This window comes from Crassostrea angulata, chromosome 5, assembly GCF_025612915.1.
Source record: "Crassostrea angulata isolate pt1a10 chromosome 5, ASM2561291v2, whole genome shotgun sequence".
NCBI classification, from domain to species: Eukaryota; Metazoa; Mollusca; class Bivalvia; order Ostreida; family Ostreidae; genus Magallana; species Magallana angulata.
The window spans coordinates 44,378,790-44,398,014 of NC_069115.1; the positions used below are offsets into that span (position 1 = coordinate 44,378,790).

At 31.9% G+C, this 19,225-nt stretch overlaps 1 protein-coding gene across 2 annotated transcripts in view; it reads left to right on the forward strand.

The window, feature by feature from the left end:
• The window catches only part of LOC128183064 (uncharacterized), a 35,111-nt gene that overhangs the window by 8,061 nt on the left and 7,825 nt on the right, over nucleotides 1-19,225 (forward strand). For both annotated transcript variants that reach the window (XM_052851888.1, XM_052851889.1), the window contains exons 2-39: nucleotides 278-361; nucleotides 542-612; nucleotides 894-1,061; nucleotides 1,625-1,768; nucleotides 2,666-2,779; nucleotides 3,222-3,605; nucleotides 6,117-6,258; nucleotides 6,885-7,098; nucleotides 7,332-7,493; nucleotides 7,607-7,958; nucleotides 8,683-8,980; nucleotides 9,102-9,228; nucleotides 9,333-9,557; nucleotides 10,540-10,749; nucleotides 10,840-11,117; nucleotides 11,209-11,359; nucleotides 11,530-11,742; nucleotides 12,090-12,243; nucleotides 12,348-12,598; nucleotides 12,760-12,783; nucleotides 12,943-13,140; nucleotides 13,555-13,690; nucleotides 13,772-13,809; nucleotides 14,009-14,150; nucleotides 14,261-14,487; nucleotides 14,735-14,905; nucleotides 14,993-15,185; nucleotides 15,266-15,505; nucleotides 15,641-15,855; nucleotides 16,170-16,275; nucleotides 16,365-16,481; nucleotides 16,639-16,774; nucleotides 16,897-17,077; nucleotides 17,339-17,609; nucleotides 17,703-17,889; nucleotides 18,002-18,213; nucleotides 18,301-18,530; nucleotides 18,628-18,781. In XM_052851888.1, coding sequence (XP_052707848.1) covers nucleotides 278-361; nucleotides 542-612; nucleotides 894-1,061; nucleotides 1,625-1,768; nucleotides 2,666-2,779; nucleotides 3,222-3,605; nucleotides 6,117-6,258; nucleotides 6,885-7,098; nucleotides 7,332-7,493; nucleotides 7,607-7,958; nucleotides 8,683-8,980; nucleotides 9,102-9,228; nucleotides 9,333-9,557; nucleotides 10,540-10,749; nucleotides 10,840-11,117; nucleotides 11,209-11,359; nucleotides 11,530-11,742; nucleotides 12,090-12,243; nucleotides 12,348-12,598; nucleotides 12,760-12,783; nucleotides 12,943-13,140; nucleotides 13,555-13,690; nucleotides 13,772-13,809; nucleotides 14,009-14,150; nucleotides 14,261-14,487; nucleotides 14,735-14,905; nucleotides 14,993-15,185; nucleotides 15,266-15,505; nucleotides 15,641-15,855; nucleotides 16,170-16,275; nucleotides 16,365-16,481; nucleotides 16,639-16,774; nucleotides 16,897-17,077; nucleotides 17,339-17,609; nucleotides 17,703-17,889; nucleotides 18,002-18,213; nucleotides 18,301-18,530; nucleotides 18,628-18,781 — 6,920 coding nt within the window. The remainder of the gene's footprint in view (nucleotides 1-277; nucleotides 362-541; nucleotides 613-893; nucleotides 1,062-1,624; nucleotides 1,769-2,665; nucleotides 2,780-3,221; nucleotides 3,606-6,116; nucleotides 6,259-6,884; nucleotides 7,099-7,331; nucleotides 7,494-7,606; nucleotides 7,959-8,682; nucleotides 8,981-9,101; nucleotides 9,229-9,332; nucleotides 9,558-10,539; nucleotides 10,750-10,839; nucleotides 11,118-11,208; nucleotides 11,360-11,529; nucleotides 11,743-12,089; nucleotides 12,244-12,347; nucleotides 12,599-12,759; nucleotides 12,784-12,942; nucleotides 13,141-13,554; nucleotides 13,691-13,771; nucleotides 13,810-14,008; nucleotides 14,151-14,260; nucleotides 14,488-14,734; nucleotides 14,906-14,992; nucleotides 15,186-15,265; nucleotides 15,506-15,640; nucleotides 15,856-16,169; nucleotides 16,276-16,364; nucleotides 16,482-16,638; nucleotides 16,775-16,896; nucleotides 17,078-17,338; nucleotides 17,610-17,702; nucleotides 17,890-18,001; nucleotides 18,214-18,300; nucleotides 18,531-18,627; nucleotides 18,782-19,225) is intronic.

Sequence of the window (19,225 nt, forward strand, 5' to 3'; positions counted from 1 at the left end):
CGCACTTTAATATATTCAATGATTAACTATTTATTGACTCCTTTAAGAAAAAGGCAGTTTCAACTTTCGTATAAACCACACATTGTCTGATCTACAAGCAACTGATTTAGTTCCATCTTAATGACTTTTCTTAAACACACATTCATGATATGAGCAAAAATAATTTTCTACTTCAAAATTAATACTTAAAACATCCAATGAAACACTTCAAGATACAATTGATTAAACATGTCAAATGTTTTATGTAATTTAAGTCTTTCATTTTTGTTATTTACAGACAAAATGTTCAACCAGTTACAATTTCCTACCAATCTAAATATTACCACAGATGTGGGCTTTGGAGTAGATGCTCCAGTTATAGGTAAATACGTGTCGTATGTTCTTCATTTTAAGGTATGATTAACAAGACACAGCAAAATTTTTTTTTTTTTACCAAAACATATTTGTTCTATTCTATGTCGCATTTTAGTACTGTTTATAATATATATGTTAAAGGATGTTAAAATTAAAACTGAATTTCTTTTTGTAATTTGCAAAAAAGCACTCATTACCAAACTAAATACCAGTGTGTACCTGGGTGGCGTTCCCGTGGGAGTTCATCATGCCCATATGGTTTGTATATGTATCTGCTTTAATATTTGATATTTCAATTAAATTTTTAGCGATAGGTCCATGATAATTTTTTTTTGTCTAAAGTTGATTTGGAAAGGACCCACATTAAGTATCAAACGTTTTACGCTTCTTGGTCCGTCTGCAAATAAATGAATAGAAATTTTGAGATGGATTTCAAATAAAAGAAATTATACTGATAATCAGCTATGATATTGTATATTGCATATTGATATACAGATCGTGACTTAAAGCATATTTTAACGTTTTTTGTTTGCAAACAGCTATATGTAATGGAAGAACAAATCCTACTGGGGCATGTAATCAGGTACAAGTGGTGATGACAAGATTTGAACCTTCTTCATTGCAACACCCAGAAGGAAAATGTATGAGCCCGGATAATTGTGTGAATTGTAACAAATACTTTTTCAACAATGGACCTAGATGCACACGTACGTATTTTTTGAGACGAAAAAGAGGGTGTGTAGATAAGGTGGGGCGATAAAACAATTGTGTAAGAGAGCTTCTCACTAGCGATTAATTTCTGATGTTGGTTGATATTCTAACATCTGAAATGTATATTTTTGTTCAAATTGTCCACTTTGAAAAATCATTACTTGTAATGAATAATGGATTTCTAGAGAAGAAAAAGATTAAGAAAAGTGTTTATTTGAATATATGAATCTTTAGTAAAATAGTACCCATATCTTTTAAAACTTTTTTTGAATGGTCTGTCAATGAAAATGGCTTACAACGTAGATTCTCTTATTCAAACGTTACGTTGCTTTTAAACCAAATTGCAAAGCGTTATATGTATTTGTTGTACAAAATATTATATTAGTGCTCTTTTACATATGGTGCATTATTAACATTCTGTTTTACTAGTACATGTACCAACACACAAATGGTTCAGAGTTGTTTTTGGTGAACAAATTTGCACCCTTATAATGTTTACAAATTTTTGACATTCATTACTTTAACTTAATTAGTCCTTATTTAAACGAAATATTGACAGCGTGTCCAAAGATAGAAAATTGCCTTGAGATGCATTGCCATGAAACCGCTTCATCAACGATCTGTGCAAACTGTGATGGAGTTGTGAGAGATCTGCCATACTACCAAGCTTACATTCGGAGTGATAACCTAAAGCGTTGTGAACGTAATTAAAAGTTAAACAAATCTCTCTCTCTCTCTCTCTCTCTCTCTCTCAATTGCTTTCATTTTACATCAATTTTATGATATTGCTCGACATGAAAGAAAATCAAACATTCTGCTAACGTTGTTTTATTTATCATAAATCATTTCATGTTCCACATGTCATCTTCTTTAAATTCTAATTTAAAGATATAATGGGTCATCTGTGAGTTAAGAGTAGATTTAAAAGCTGGAGATGTTTATCACTAAAATGTTAAAATAACATTATAACTTACTAGAAGATTCTTTGGGCTGTCTATACATAAATCTTTGTGAAAGGTCAGTTTTAAATATATTGACTTGCAAACAATAACAAAAGTATCTTGAAAATGCTCCCCCAGAATTTACAGAAAGGTGTATATCTGGCAATTGCACATGGCCCACTCTCATCTGTTACTCAAAATTACCAAACAACTTGTAGGAAAATAGTGCTTTTGAGAGTCCCTTGCACACAGGAGCTAGACGGAACAATAGGTACATAACTCCAACAAAAATGCAGTTAAATTAAAGTCGTTGCCTCAAAAGGCTATGTTTGTAGATAATTTGAAACAAAACGTACATTACAAACAATCAATATATACGTTACAATCATGAAAAATATTTAAAAAAAAACAACCTTAAATACAGCTCCTAGTAAAATAAGAATACTAGAAATATCATATTGAAACCTAAATGGTACCCTTCGTATTTATTTTTAGCAAAGTGACAAAGACTAAAATGAGATACATCAGTATGTAGCATACAAAATACAAATTGTATTTGTATAAGTTTAAAAAGTAACATTTAAGGAATAATTGATGGCATTTCAATATATTAAATTAAGTGTGACTTAAGAGTATAAAGCATTGATGTTTCTAATTAGAGGCTTGTTCATGGCGATCGGACAGCACGAGATGTTTTCCTGGCTACTGTGATGAAGGACTAGCGGTAAATTGCAAATGTGTGACAGGATTTACTGGGAAACACTGTGAAAAGAGTAAGTCAGCCTCCAAACTTGAAACAAAAACCTTACAATCAAAATAAGTGTTTGTCAAACAATTTGAATAAAGTTTTTTTTCAAACTTATTAAAAAACCAGGTCAAATAATTAAAGAGATAATAATTGTTTTGGCGAGATGGAATTGGGGGCCAATTAAACTTTATTGAAAGGAAATCACAAAATAATCCTAGTCAGATTCTAAGCATGATCCACCTCAATAGTGCATGTATGGGGACAAACCCATGGTACTTGGGTCGAAAAATACAATATGATATGATTGACTGGGAAAAACTGCATAGTCTGTGTGTGTGAATTACAAATCGATGACAATTTTGTTTTTAATTGAAAATTTGATATAAAGGTGGAAAGGTCGAAATAAAAGCACTTCCAAATATTTTTCTTAAATTCTTACTTGTATTGATAATGTATTCATTTTTCAGTGACGGAGAAAGCCAATATTCTCTCAAATTTGTTTAAATTGAGAGCAAACCACTTAACGATTGAAAATCCATCAGATATGAATCTGGTGGAAGAGAATTCGCCCATTGTTTGGTCGAATTCCAAACGATGGAAAGAAGCAGAAACCGAATGGGTGGCAAAATATGTTCTGAAGGAGAAACCCCATACAGACCCCAACCACTACATAAAACAGTTTGTTTACGGCATTATTGAAGCATCAACGACGTTAAACTATACATATACAACAATAAATGTTGTAGAAACAGTCATTAATAGGACGGATTTGTTGAATGACACCAACATTCTTAATGGTACAACATATGGTCTCAATGACACATCCTTACCAATCATTAATGTCACTTATGGTAAGTTATGCTCGAAAGCGATTAATGAACAGAAACAATACATATTTACAATGTAGTGATCAATTTTTATCTGTCCCACAAGTTTTTTTTTAAATTAAATCTAATGCAGCAAAATTTCAAGGACATTGCCAAAATGGTCTAATTAACGAAACATTAAATCTTAACTATAAAAAATGTTCACACACAGGTTAATAGTAATAGATGGCTGGCTGCTTTATACATGTACAATAAGGGATGGAATTCGCGGGCATGTTAAGGAAGGAGTCTTCTCATTATCAAACATACTTCCTATAATAAGAAATTTATGAAATTTTGAGACAGTCAAACGGATCTTATTACAAAATGATTCTATCAGTTTAATCAATTTGGACCTTTTTGTTTTCGCATAAAGTTCAGGTCAAGGTCATTACCTTTTTCTTCAATGTAAAGGATGATAAAAATAAGTGTAGCTCTTTGTAGTTCTGTAGACATTTGTTTAAGATTTGAAGATTCTATTCTTCCATAAAAAGATAGAATATCAAAATGTCTATCAGCTTATACTACTGAATTGGAATTAATATTTACACTAAAATTGATATTGCTTAGCCCGCATTTCCTCTAATTTTCTTAAATTTTGAAGAAATTTTGATTATATTTTTATGCTTCCAATATTTCTAATTTTTATGTATTATAAAGACTTTATATAAAGATATAAATTGACAGAAAAGCTAATATATTGACCATTTTTAAGAGAGAAAAACTGATTTTAGTGATTTTTTTTCACAAAAATCAATGTATAGATTGGGCGTTTTAAAAAACTTATAGAAATGTAATTTGATAGACACATCATATTTTGAAAACATATTCTGAAACCCAAGTATCATATCATTAGTTCACATTAGTAAAAAAATCCAACATTAATGTTATTGTTTTTAAAATGCTAAAATAGACTCATAAATCTGCAGCAATTTTGAATTGCGAAACATGTGCTATATTCCTACGCCAATACTACACCAAAAATATAGTCCTTGTTAGATTCTTAACATTGACTACTTTTTCTATGCCAAGTCGTATGATAATAAAAAAGAAAGAAAAATATACTATTTTGATTTCCTTTCATTTTGATTTAATGAACAATTAATCCAATTTACGTTTGACAAGTCCAAAACCAAAAAAGACTCCTTCCTTAAGGTTTCCCGATGGATTTTACAGCGATGTGTAGAAAGTCACTTGTCTGTACTTCATACGATATGACGTCATAATTAACTTTGCATTCTGCATTCCTGTTGATAGTTCTTAGGGAGTGTATCTTAACGTTAAAAGTGTATCATATCAAACCTCTATAAAACCGCAAGGTTCCTTTACATGAATTCTGCTGTTAATGCTAAACGTACAGAATGCATTCATATTAAAAATCCTTTACATAGATTCTGCTGTTGATGCTAAACGTACAAAATTCATTCATATTAAAAATCAGTATCAAATAATCGGCAGTTTTAAAGCTTCGTTTGAAGTAAAAGACTATTTATAAACTAGTGGTTTGGAAACTCACCCTGGTTTATATGTGTAAACAACTGAATGAAGAAATTTTAATGCCTGTAAAACCAGATCAATACAATTTTAGAATATTTTACGTAAAATTGGTAGAGAATATAGGTACAAATGTGAATCGTGCTTGGTAAAACCTACAGATTTACCCTAATATTTTGTAAATCGCTTTTGATTAGTAAAATGTGCATTATTTTGATTATTTTGTGGAATGTTTCAGCAATATTTTCCATAAACGAAATATCTATTTCTTTCACAAGCAAGAACTTCAAAGTATATGATTTAACATACATATTTTTCTTAAAAATATGTATGATTTAATGTCATTAATCACCTGCGCCGATGCGTTTTAAATCGATCATTTGCAATATTAGGATTCGCCCGTCACGTAATTACAAAAAACATATGACGTCACAAAAATGCATCAAATATAATGTTTAACATCGATGTCAATATATGCATAGATTTTAAGAAAAACTCCCGGTCAAAGTATTTTTGCGATGATTCAAATAATATCGTTTTCAAGCCGTATTTTAGCATCAGGACGCCTTAACATTGCCGCGTTTGAAGAAATTATTATCGTACTATTATACAATTGAGATTAGGCACCAGTTTTATACTGTAGATGGCTCTCATTATAAGGCTATGATAAGTAAGGGTGCCTGTCAACTTTTGGTACAAAGGAGGTTTTTTATGTATTTTTGTAGGAATAACAAGAAGACTTTTTTTAATTCCTGAAATCATTAAGTGTTTTAAGTTGAACTAAATGTATTTTTTTCGTAAATTTATAACCAATATTTTTTACTTCCTGTTAAAAACACAAACCGTTTGGTTTTGTAATATAGTCTTGGTAATGAAATACATTTTTAATTAATTTATTCAAATTTACAAAAGAAACACTCTTGTTCAAGAACTTTAAAATAGTAAAAATGAACATTTAGTGAATTGACAATTGTTGCTTACTTATTTCTTTTCACATTTTAGTTCCAAAAAAAGTCAATATAATAGACGTTTTTGAGTGTCCGAAAGCTTCAAATGTTACCCCACCAACATCTGCATTTGATTGTCAAAATATGTTTTTACTGGAGTCAAATTCACAACCTTTTAACTTCAGCAGTGGTGACACGTAAGTGCGTTTATTCTGTACATAGATGTGAAAGATATTTTAACGTTTAAATGTTACACAAGAACAAAACTAAATAAAGCCTATTTGCACAAATGGTTTTTCATAAACATGACTTTGGTACCTATTAAAATAATGTAACAAATGTAAGCTAGAACTAAAAGATGAAATAAAAATCTAATTAAAAACCAATTTATAATAATAATCTAAAAATAATCTAAGACAGAGAGAGAGAGAAAGACAGAGAAAGAGGGGAGAGAGAGAGAAAGAGGGTAGAGAGAGAGAGGAGAGAGAGACAGAGAGAAGAAAAATGAAAGAAATGTATCCATACAAGGATAGTGATAAACACAATTCAGTTTTAACAAAAATTATTAATTAATTCTAAATTTTAAATATAAACTTATTAAAAAATCAAGTTAAAACAGAAACAAAAAGGAAAAAAAATCACAAAAATCCAACATTTACTATGACTGTGAATGCTTTATTTACAACCATTTAAGTAATTTTAAACACATGAATATTAAAAAAATTAAACAATTTTCTTAAACAATTCAATTTATCAATTCAAATTTAAAAATAACCAAAATATCCATTTGAACATATTTCTGAAAAGACGATTTCTTATCTAGGTTGACGTTCACTCTTGAGGCCATACTTGGAGGTCACCTGGTTATTGAAAACAGAGAAAAAAATGCAAATGAAACCCATCACTTTGTAGGGACAACTAAAACATTGCAATATGTTTATCGATGGGACTTCATCTTTCCTTATCATTGTTTTGAAGTTCAAGAAATGACAGATAATTGCTCAGATCCTTTAACAGTAGCCGATTTAACAGAAAACGTAAGATAATTAATGCAGTAATAGTAAAATAAATAGCATTTTCAAATACGTTTCAAAATATTTTGCTTTATTTTTAGTCTTTGGCAGACAAGTTTTAAATAAACTACATCCTTTGATGTTACCAGTTTATTTGGTTTTTTAGGTGTTAGAAAATTATTTTGTATATTTACCCAGGTGAAGCATGCTTATTATGTTTGTACATGTAATTGGTTATTTTTTATATTCAATTTAAGCCACTTATCACAATATCATGGGATGGTTGGCAGGACGACTTGGCAGGACTACTTGAATATCATTATGAAATTCATCCCATATCTTTGAAAAAATCCAGTCTTGCAGAAACTGGTCCCCTGAAAGAAAATGGAACAGGAACTATTTTCGTCAATCATACTTCGGTAACATAAATCATAAATTCTAAATACGTCACCGTGATATTCTGGGAACAAGTTTTAAATTTTTTTTGGTAAACTTTTTTTTAATTTTAAAAAATAATGAATTTTATTCTCAGCTGCAATTGAAATTGCCAGGGACAGCAGGATTGTATTCAATACATTTAATTGCTTTTGACAAAGCTGGAAACTACAAAGTTACAAGGCGTCTTGTGTTGTATGACAGCAATTCACATGTTTCACACAATCCCTTCCTTGTTACCCGTGTACAAACTGGATCCCCAAAGACAAACTTCACATGGATCGTACATAATACCACATTGGTAAACGTTGTTTGGTCTGGGAGATTCCGGAATGCATTACATGACCAAAACAAATGGTTAAATGAAGTCGTGCCTAATTTAGTCATTCCTGAATCTTTAGACGACCATTACGGAGGACGATCTTTAAAAAAAATCAACAATATGCACGGTAATTCATATTTCATTTATAGCTTTACTCTGCATATTAATGATTACTAAGGTTTAAATAATATTTGTTATACACCAATATTTTGCGTTTTTCGTTTTTGACTTGATTCACGAAATAAAATGCTGATTGAAGCTCACTATTCTATATCTTATTGGATTTACTTAATCATTGTTTACAAATTTACCTGTGCTTTAAACTGTGATTTTTACCTAATCAATAAAAATTTATCCCCACTTATATGACTTAAACAACAGTCTTGTGTTTAATTGTCATTACTGTCATTACAGATTATTCATGCAATTAACTTATACAAGACGTATGAAAAAACAAAAACTGAATGATATTGTGAAACATTTTCACTTACCTTCTGATAATTGATTTCTTACGAACAAAACTTAATTTCTGAGTGATTTTATAAACACAACTTAAATATTTATATTGGCATTCTGCAACTTAATATATATTTTATATCAAAGATAACATTTATTATTGTTGAATAGATGAATAAAAATTCATAGAGATATTAATTTTTTACTGTTTCATTTCAAAGATCATTACAAAAAAAAAGTATAAACAACTTGCGTAGTATGAGGTAAACTAATTCTGAACAATAATTTGTATCAGAGTAAAAATATGCAATCCCCGGACACTTTCCTTGGCAATCTTTTAAGTGTATCTTAAGACGTGTACAAAGTTCTATGTTTTGAATTTTACTTTCTTTTAGGTTGTGTTGATTTTCTGACAGAGTTTTCTGTTTACGATGGGCAAGGGTTAAAAGACAATCAACCATTAACTTCTGTGCAAAATATAAGTACAGAATCGGAAATACTGACTATGAATTGGTCTGATGGCGACAAGGCACATATTACCGTAGTTGCAAAGGATATCTTTAACAAAACATTAAATGATACGCTTATAATATATAGAGATTCTACTCCCCCTATCATCAAGAATCTTTGGCTGACAAGAGGAGACAGGTTTAACATTAGTGTGCATAGGCTGGAGGACTTCACAAAGATGACGTAATTCATTTTTAAATGTTGATGCAGAATACCTAATTTGAAATAAACTGAAGAGTGTTAATGATAAAAATATATCAAATATGATATCAATATATTAAAAACCCACTAATTCAAATTGTAGGATAGAATGGATGGCATATGATTATCACAGTGGTATAGATAGTATCTATTGGAGATTGTATGATAATGTCACAGGCGATGAAATTATTCATGGCCACGAAGATCTATTTGCACAAGGGTCTACAGAGGTAAGGGCTGCTAGTATATAAGATATCACCATAATTTATACATATTTCTTTAAATTACTAAATGATATATTATTTATACAAACTTAGTTTATTTCTACAAACAGCATCAAGAAGAATGCTTACGTAGGTATGGAAACTACAGTAGGGAACCGAATTGTTACCAAACCAACCACTGGGGAGCATTTCATAAACATTTTCAAATAAAACCGGAAGTTAAAAGAGATGGAGGGCTAATTCATGGAAAGGACGTTGGTCTGCACGACTCTGACTATTATTTGGAGGTTAAGGCTACAAACATAGCCTTATTATCTTCTCTGTTGACAAAGAAGGTGAAGCGTTTTACCCTTCTTTTTTTTTTTTATAAATAAACAATGTTATCCTTATTTGCTTAATATCTCTAAATTTACTTCTTGTTGATAAATCAAACAAATGACGCGACTTTCAGTTTATGAATGCACCACACACGAAGGCGCGATTTACAGTGTTTGAACAAAGAAGAAAAGGGAGAAAGTGCACTTTTTGTTAAAAAAGAACACAGAAACAATGCCAGCCATTCAATATTCAAGTTAAAAAATAAATTCCACCTATGTTATATAATACATAGGTAAATATAAGATTTATTTCTTTTTTTTAATTTTGTACTACTACTTTTAGAAAACAAACGCATAGTTAAAAAAATATTGTTAGTTTGTTCAAAATTTCATGTCACGTCAAGTGGATTATAGTCTGTCCCAAGTAATGATTTCCAACACATTTCAACAATTTATAATAAAAGTATACATACCTGTGGAAGAAATATGATTGAAATACATGTAGATATAAGGTAAAAAAGAAGAAGATATCCTCATTGACGCAGTGTCATTTTTTTCACTCGGAAAAGTTCACAGGAACGAAAACAGATTTCTTACAGAGTCTTATAATGACAAATGTTTACCTCTTTTCTCCATTCGTAAGTCCCTCGAAATACTTCGCAAAATTTTTCAACGTTATCGGGGTTATTTCAGGGTCCCTGAAGATATTCCATGTTTGGTTGTGTATTGAAACCTGAAGCGAAAGAGTTGGCCTTTCAAAACAGATACTTTTAGCAATCTGAACAGTTTTTCATTTTAGTGAACGAAAGTAGTTTGGGCAAAAAAGTATTAAGGCTAATCGAAATATCAAGCAAAAAGTGGTGGAATCAGAAACTTGGGACAGAGTATAATAGCTTTTTATGCACGTCACATTGTGACGCATGTATACAATTTATGTTATTAATGTAGATAGATTCGTTCAGGCAATCAAAAAAATATTACAATGAAAGTTATTTTTTAGATATCTATTGATATATCACCGCCACATACCGGAACTGTTCAAGACGGCATCAGAGGAACTGACGAGATAGACTTCCAACAAAGCAAAACCCTGAACGCTTACTGGGATGGCTTCTTTGACAAAGAAAGCGGTGTTATGTTTTACATGTATGGTTTTGATACCAAGACCATTCCCGCATCCGAATTCAAGCTTGATTCCAACAGCTCCATTGTAATAATTGCATTAAAATGATATTTTTATATTAACATATAGATTTTAAAAAATTTCTCTAAACAAGCCTTTTGTTTCATTCATGTTAAGGCAAAGGAAACTTACTCGCTGCATGCCTCCCATACAGTTACGTTAGAAGGAACGTATTATGCCTGCGTGGTCGCCTATAACCGTGCTCTTGAGCCCTCTGACCCAGTTTGTTCTGACGGTGTCACTGTCACCACAGATGTTCCTTATGTGACTGAGATAGACATAAGTAATGCCCATGTAAGAGAGGGATTAGTCACAGACGTGGGGAGAACAAACTACTGGGTCATCGGAACAAACAGACACAGACGATTAATTCATAACCCAACACCAGATTGTGTGTAAGAACAATTCTGTTTTTTCTCTACTGTTAAAGTTGTCAATACCATGAAATATTTCCAAAGGTTTAAAGATTACAATTTTCGTTACCAGTAGCAAAGCTGTGCCTCTGTCCAACATTGAACTGTTCCCATTAGAATATTACACGAATGGGTCTACTGTTCAAGTTAATGAGTCGATAGTATGTGCCAACACATCAGCAACAGTCTTAGTAACAAGTCCAATGATTTCCAAATCCTCAAATGTAAGTAATCATGCATAATGTTATTGAATAGTATCATCATTGAATCATCGGCAAAACCTCAGCCTAGTGAAATATCATATATCTATTAATATAACAATATGCCTAGTATTTTCTTACCTAAAGTCCCTTTTCATTTTATATGAACTTGTAATAAGGAACATATTATATAGATTAAATTATCCTGGTCTTCAAATGAAACGTTAATCCACGATTATGAAGTTGGATTATCTACACTTTCGGGAAGTACCGCTCCAGATATCATGACCTTCAGATCTTCCAAACAACACCGCCATATTCATCTGATGCACATGGATCTTCCAGAAGGAAAACCTTTCTATTTCATCATTAAAACAACCAGCAAATCAAACATCATAGGCATTCAGGTATTTGATTTAAACATGACTAAATCTAAGTGTCTTTAAAAATAACGGACAGCGTACTGTGGTTTCATCAATATTCGTTGAATACCAATTTTCGTGGATTTCGTTGTTAAGTTGATCCACGAAATTAAATGTTCATTGAAGTTCAATTTCAACTAACATTTTGTATTGATAGGATCAGTGGCCACGAAATTACGTATCCTTGAAACTGTGGTTTTCAGAAAATCCACGAAAATTGATACCCACGAAAATTAATGAAACCACAGTATTTAACACAGACAAGTATCTTTTTGTGATTATCAATGATTTTGACTTGAATGTTTTGTTTTTAATTTTGTTTTTATTTCAAGTCGGTTGGACCTTGTTTTCTTGACACGACTCCACCAATGTTTTCTCCACCCATTACTGTCAGCCATGATAATGGTCACTTATTAATATCCTGGAATATTGGTAGTTTTAAGGACCCAGACGATCCATTTCCTCTTTATTTACAAGTTGCTCTTGGTAATCCACACTGAATACACTTTACAAGATGATAGTAAAGTTAAAGGATTGATATCCAAGTAACAGTGGAATTTTTTGTTATGTTTTTCATTGGAATTTGACAGGTCATAGTCCAAGAGGCACCGAGGTTCTGAAGTACTCCCCAGTTATGGCCGGTGCCAGCTGTAGTAAAACAGAGCCACCAACATGTACAACCATTCCTATATCTGACACAGAGTGGGGACTGCACGGAAATCATACATACTACGTCACTGTGAAAGCAGAGAATGCTGCAGGACTGATAACTTATGGTGTGTCCGATCCTTACATTCATAACGTTCAGCTTCCTTCAACTGGAATTGTCATGGATGTAGAGGTAATCTTTCATAATTGTTTATCGATGGATTTAAAACAAGCTCTTCTGTCAATAAGCATGTTTCATAATATACATGACGTCAAAAACATCTTAAAAGTAGTCGTTAAATAGTCATCCTATTTTTGAAAATTTTCGTGAAATTAATATATTTTCATTTTTAGACGAATACTGGGAATTTTTTCATCGTAAGTACAATAAATCTTATCACAAATCGCAATATTAAACACGGCCATATCATATCAATCAATTTGTGATTTTGACAAGAAAGGTTTATTTCAAAATCGTTGGATCCTACTTTAGCGGTATTTGAAAAAAAACCCTGATAAGGAGATGCTTCTTTTTAGGACATAGCAGACATTGATTTCACATCTGGAAACCATAGTTTGTCTGCTAGATGGACAGGTTTCTATCATGCATATATTGGTGTGACCTATCGATTTCGAGCTGGAACGTCACCTGGAGCTTCAGATATAGTACCAGACAAGGACGTTGGAACAAATACATCTCACACTGAGAACGGACTCTCTTTAGCTGCATTCAAAGTATATCAATTTTTCTGGGTTTTATTAATAATGTTTGTTTTTCGACTATAAAGTGACATTGTATACATTCCTTTTCTTTAGATGTTAAATATTATGTTTTTAATGTACTTGCTTTTATTTTCAGTTGTCCAATTTCGTATTGATAAATCTATTGATTAAATTGTACAACTTTGGATAAAGAATGTATACACAATTCTAAATGATCAGTTCTGATTGATATGGTTATAAAATAAACATAAGCTCGTGCAAATACGGGGATGCTATTTTCAAGGCTACTTATGACGACATATTGTTATGTTGGAAAACATATTGTTCAGTATTCATACAAAGTTCATATGTAATTAAAGCATCCAAATGTCCTCTGTATATTGTATATAATAGAATACAAAACATATGAGTGTTTTATGCTTTTAGACCTATTACGTTACAATTACTGCTGAGTCATCTGCTGGATCTGTGAACGTCACATCAGATGGAGTCACTGTTGTCCAAGAAAACGCCATCTTGAATAACGTCACAGTCTACGATGGAGAGCCTTGTGTTAAAGCAGGTTTGTGTGAACTCTTTGTAATCTGTCCTTTGTGATCACAAAGTTCTGGACTTGTTAAAAAATTTACATATCTTTTTGTAGATGTGAACATCTCTGCAAGATTAGACCATCATGATTGGGTTCGTATTCATAATTTCCTTTAACGACGGTTGTAATATTAATTTTTTCCATGTATTTTGAGAATTGCTTTTATCTTTGTTCATATCATCATGTTCTTGTTAAATCGATGTATATTATATTCATAAATAGTCCGATTTTATACCTAAATACAAACCTAATTGAGGTATACGGTGTACATTTATTAATTTTTTTTCAAAGAATATTCAAAGGAATTGCACGACTGATGCTGACTTCCAGACATCGACGGACAGTTTAAGTGCATATTGGAAAATTCCAGATGAATTATTGGCATTCACACCCGACGTGTATTTTTCCATAGAAAAGAAATCTTTTTATGGGGGTAAATTTGATTTATATCAATTAATTTTTATTGTAGATGTAATAGTTTTATTTGAACAACACTTTTCTTATTCCTTATGTTCTACAACACTATCAAATTTTGTTTTACAGACGATTGGACTTTATTCCAAGATTACAAATATAACCACGGTCACCATCAGGCTCATGTTACGGGGCTTCTGTTAGATCCCGGGAGACTCTATCGATTTGTTGTAAAACTTTGTGCACGGGAGACGTGCTATCAGCCAGTCCACAGCAACGGGGTCCTAGTTCTCGCAAACCCACCTGTCACGAATACAATACATGTGCAACATGACAACAATTCAGCTTCCGAAACAGTAAGACTGCGTTTACGAATTATGTTTGGAAACATCATACATTATACTTAAACTTAAAGTACATTTCTTTAACATAAAATGAATAATCTTGTACATGTATTTTTTGAATTTTCTTTTATATATAATAAAAACTTAAAGTATAAGACAGGTTAAAGAATCTAACATCGCACGAAAAAGTTGTTTTAATAGCAGGAAGTTTTTTAATGTATGTCTATCATTGATTTTTTTTCATAATTAATATAATTAGCTTACGGTGGAATTGGATATGTTTGCGGATCCTGACATACAAATTCCAGAGGAAAAATATGGAGTCGTTGACAAATACGAATGGGCCATAACTGACCAATCAGAAATTGGTAGACTGCATACTCGGTGGCACAGACTCTATAATTATGACGTCATACCCTATAAATATAAAGTATGTTTTTTAAATCAAATTTAGTATGTTTAATTTTTTTTAAAGTTTTTATTATTTTTGCTTGTAACGAGTAATTCCTTTGTACAGATGGAATTCACCATTTTGTTAGATGGTTTATTCGATTTTTCTAAATGCCGAAGATTGACAATCCGTGGCTACAACAAAGCTGGTCTCTACTCAACCATATCTTCAGAAATAAAGAACTGTAGCGCATTTGATCCAATTCTAGTCAAACCAAACATAGTAATTGATGCTGTGGGGACTCCCGATCGAAGTAGAGGTATCGAATTTTATTTGAGTTACAATTAGTATGAAATGAATTATTTTTTGTTCTATCCATTTTTTTTTTACTTTTTAAAGACGGATATGGAGAAGCAATCTTACTGCAAACAAACGCTAGATGGCCACATCCAGATAAAGACTATACTCCTAACATGAACTATATATCAGCTGTATGGCCCACTCTACGCTACAATTCCTACACTGTAGCAGTTATCATAGCACGAAATATGGATGCCACGTCTTATTATCTCCCATCGACCACCTTAACCATCCCCGACCCTTGTAATCACCCAGATGCTATCAAATGTGACACTACAGGTAAGCAAAAAAAAAAAAGAAAAAAAAAGTTTATATTATTAGATACACTGCTTTTAACAAACAATTATATGAATTTTCTATAGAGGTTCAGGACACAAGTATGTCTTCATGCATTATTTTCATCTGAATTTTTAGAGCATGAATTCATAAACGTGAAATTTAAGGAAGGTGAACTTCAACATGGACAACGTTACATTGTTTGCATTCATACGGAATATACAGAAATACAACATGAAAAATGGACACAGGTTTTACCTGAGATAAACACATGCAGTGATGGTATTGTGGTGGATCTAACTCCACCGACCGCAGGAAATGTTTGGATTGGAACTCGGGGACAACGCTATCAGGTTTATAAAATATTTGTCTTACATATTACATGTACATTTACACAAGGAAAGCAAAGATTTTTATTTATATTTATTTATGATGTCTTTTGTAAAATTGCGGGTACTTTTTATAAGACTATGGATATTTCCATATGCTTTGTGTTTTTTAATATTTTGTAACAACATGAACTATATGGTGTTAACTGTGTAAAATGATATGTAACAGTTTTGTAATAACAGGAAATGCAGGGTTTGGGAAAGTGAAATTTATTCAATCAACGTGTATTTTATTTTTTATACTTCCAACAGAACTTCTTTATTAATTTTTTTCTCAGATTTCTACAACGGACATGTTTATAAGTTGGGACTCATTTGAAGACGTTGAAGAATTTCAAACGATATCACATTCATCTGGCATACAAAACTACATGCTTGGGATAGGTAATCTATTTTAAAGGTTTCACCATAAATATATCAATTTTTGGGATTGTATCAATGCTTAAATGGTTATACATATCTTCTTTGTGAAGGAACCACTGTTGGCGGAAATGACGTAGTCGCCTTTTTCGACGTTGGTGTTGTGAATCATAAAGCTATCCATGGTCTAACACTACATAGTGGTCACGGGTACTATGCAACAATTAAAGGTACCTATCTTTTGACTATTTAGTTAAGTTCTCCTTGATTTAGCACATTTAAATCCTGATATTTTTATCATACTTAATGCGGATACTATACGCATTCAGTAATAAAGGACTGCATATCTACACAAGTTATAATAATATCAAATTCTGATAATTTCAGCAATTGATTTCGCTAGTAGAACTGCAGTTCAAACTTCGGAACCTGTTATAGTTGACACGAGCCCACCAGTCAAATTGGACAACCCAATTACTATCCCAGGACGTCACATTACATCAACATCTGAAATAGAGGCATGGTAAGATATGAAAGAAGTGAGATTCTGAAAGAAACAAAGGAGTATCTTATTATAAGTCTATATATGTTAAACCAAAAAGTAAACTTTTCTCATGTTCTTTTGTGTTTGAAATATATCTGTAGTTGGAAAGACGTGTTCAGAGACACTGAAAGTGAAATAGACTTCTTCATGTGGTCTATCGGTTCCCAGCCAGGGCACTGGGACATCATGGAGTTCACAAGAGAAAATTCTGAATGTGGAATCAATAACAAAAATCGAATGCTTGACATAAAAGAAGGCCATGCTTATTATATAACTGTGAAGGTAAAAGTAAACACACGTATATAGTTGATTAATCGAAAGGAAAAAAGTGTATTGTTGTTGAATTAATATCTACTTTTAGTGATTTTTTATATAACATATGTTAAGAATGTAAAACACAAATAAAGAATGGTATATATACTTCTTATCCGAAAAAAAACATTTATTTATGTAATCCATAAATATAAATGAGCAAATGTAACACATTATAATATTTTTGACAATTTTAGACAATACAAATTCATATCCTTTTTTGGCATTAAGGCATACAACAAGGCTCGTTTAATGACAGTTGCAACATCTTGGGCGTACATCGTGGATTTCTCACCGCCACTACAAGGAAATGTCCTGGATGTTTTACCTTCTGGACAGAGAAGCACTGATATAGATTATCAAACGGATATGTCCAGGTTAAGAGTGGTTTGGAGTGGATTTTATGATCCCCATTCTGTGATCAAGGAGTATTTTGTGACAATGGGTACCTGCCCGTTCTGTGACGACGTGCTCCAAAAGCAGAGTGTTGGCCTTGTAAATGGTTAATATAAGTGGCATGATATTATTTAAACACAAATGTGCATATAACATAAAGCCTGAATTATTAGATTTGTTTTTTTTTGTGGACTTGCAGAAATAGAAGTTGATTATGTACATATTGGCTCTGGCTTAACTTACTTCACCACTGTGTCAGCATGTAATACGGCTGATCTCTGTACCAGTGCTATCTCAGATGGTTTGATAGTCGACAACAGTCCTCCGAATGTTGGTGTGGTCATTGATGGGACTTCCTCCGAAGACATAGAATACCAATCAATCAAGTAAATTTTTACTTACTAACCATATTGTTTCATACATTTTAAAATCATTGACTGGATTAAGGACTTGTCATGTTGTTCAATCAATATAATATAAAGATTTTCCTTATTTTAGAAATTGGATTGGTGCCAAATGGTACGGATTTTCTGATCCTCAGTCTGGAATATCTCATTATGTTTGGTGGGCTGGTAGCGCCCCTGGTGGAAAGGATATATTACCAGAACAAGAAGTGCATTTAGTTGAAACAGCAACTGCATATGATTTTTCTCAGAAACTACCAGAATCAAAGCGAATCTTTGTGACTGTTAGAGCCTATAATAAAGCAGGTACTATTAACATTTGTATATCAAAGTAACGCAAGTTTTTATTTTCATCTATGAAGGTAATTATTCTTGATTATAATTCTATTTCAGGATTGTTTATTGATGCAATATCTAGTGGATTTCTTGTTGATGCAACGCCTCCCGTAATCAGCAGTGGTCCAAAGTTTACCAAAGACTTTGGATTGGTTGCAAGTACTCAATTTTATAGGTCATCCCTAAAAGTTGAGTGGAAAGTAGCAGACCTGCAGTCACACATTGAGAGACAATACCTATCTTTAAAATCTCATCATGGAGGTGAATTTCAACATTCTTCAACACAGGTATTTGTTATTGTAGATTTTTATTCAGCGAAAAAAGTAAAATGAATTTTAATGATGATGATAAAAATAATACCTCAGTTTTGATATTTTGTTTTAGATAAATGGTATCGCAAGGGACTATATTTTAAATGATCTGAAACTTCATGATGGCGTTACATATTATGTAACCCTTGTATCTTGCAATGGCGCCCAGATGTGCTCCTCTTCTTCCTCAACTGGTATTTTAGTAGATAGCACCCCTCCAAACCGAGGTAAATGATTGGTAAAATAAAAGAATATTTGTCGTCATTGTCGTCATAATCTAAACTATACATATCACATTAAAAAATGTAAATGATCAACGCGGCTATGTTAAGGCTGTCCGAAGCTGAATATATATCGAAAAATGATACTATTTTAGTTATCGAAAAATACTTTAACCGAGCGAGTTTCTTTAAACTTTTATAACATAAATTAACAGTGACATCCAACACTATATTTGATGTATTTTTGTGACGTCATATATTTTTTCTTAAGCTCGTGACGGGTGTATTCTGACACGGTAAAAAATCTAATAAAATAGCATCGGCGCAAGTGAATAATGACATTAAATAAGAAATATTTTTATGAAAAATTCTTCGATAAGTAATGTATTTTGCAGTTCTTGCTGGGGGTTCATATAAATATTTCGTTTATTTTATATGTTGTCAAAACAT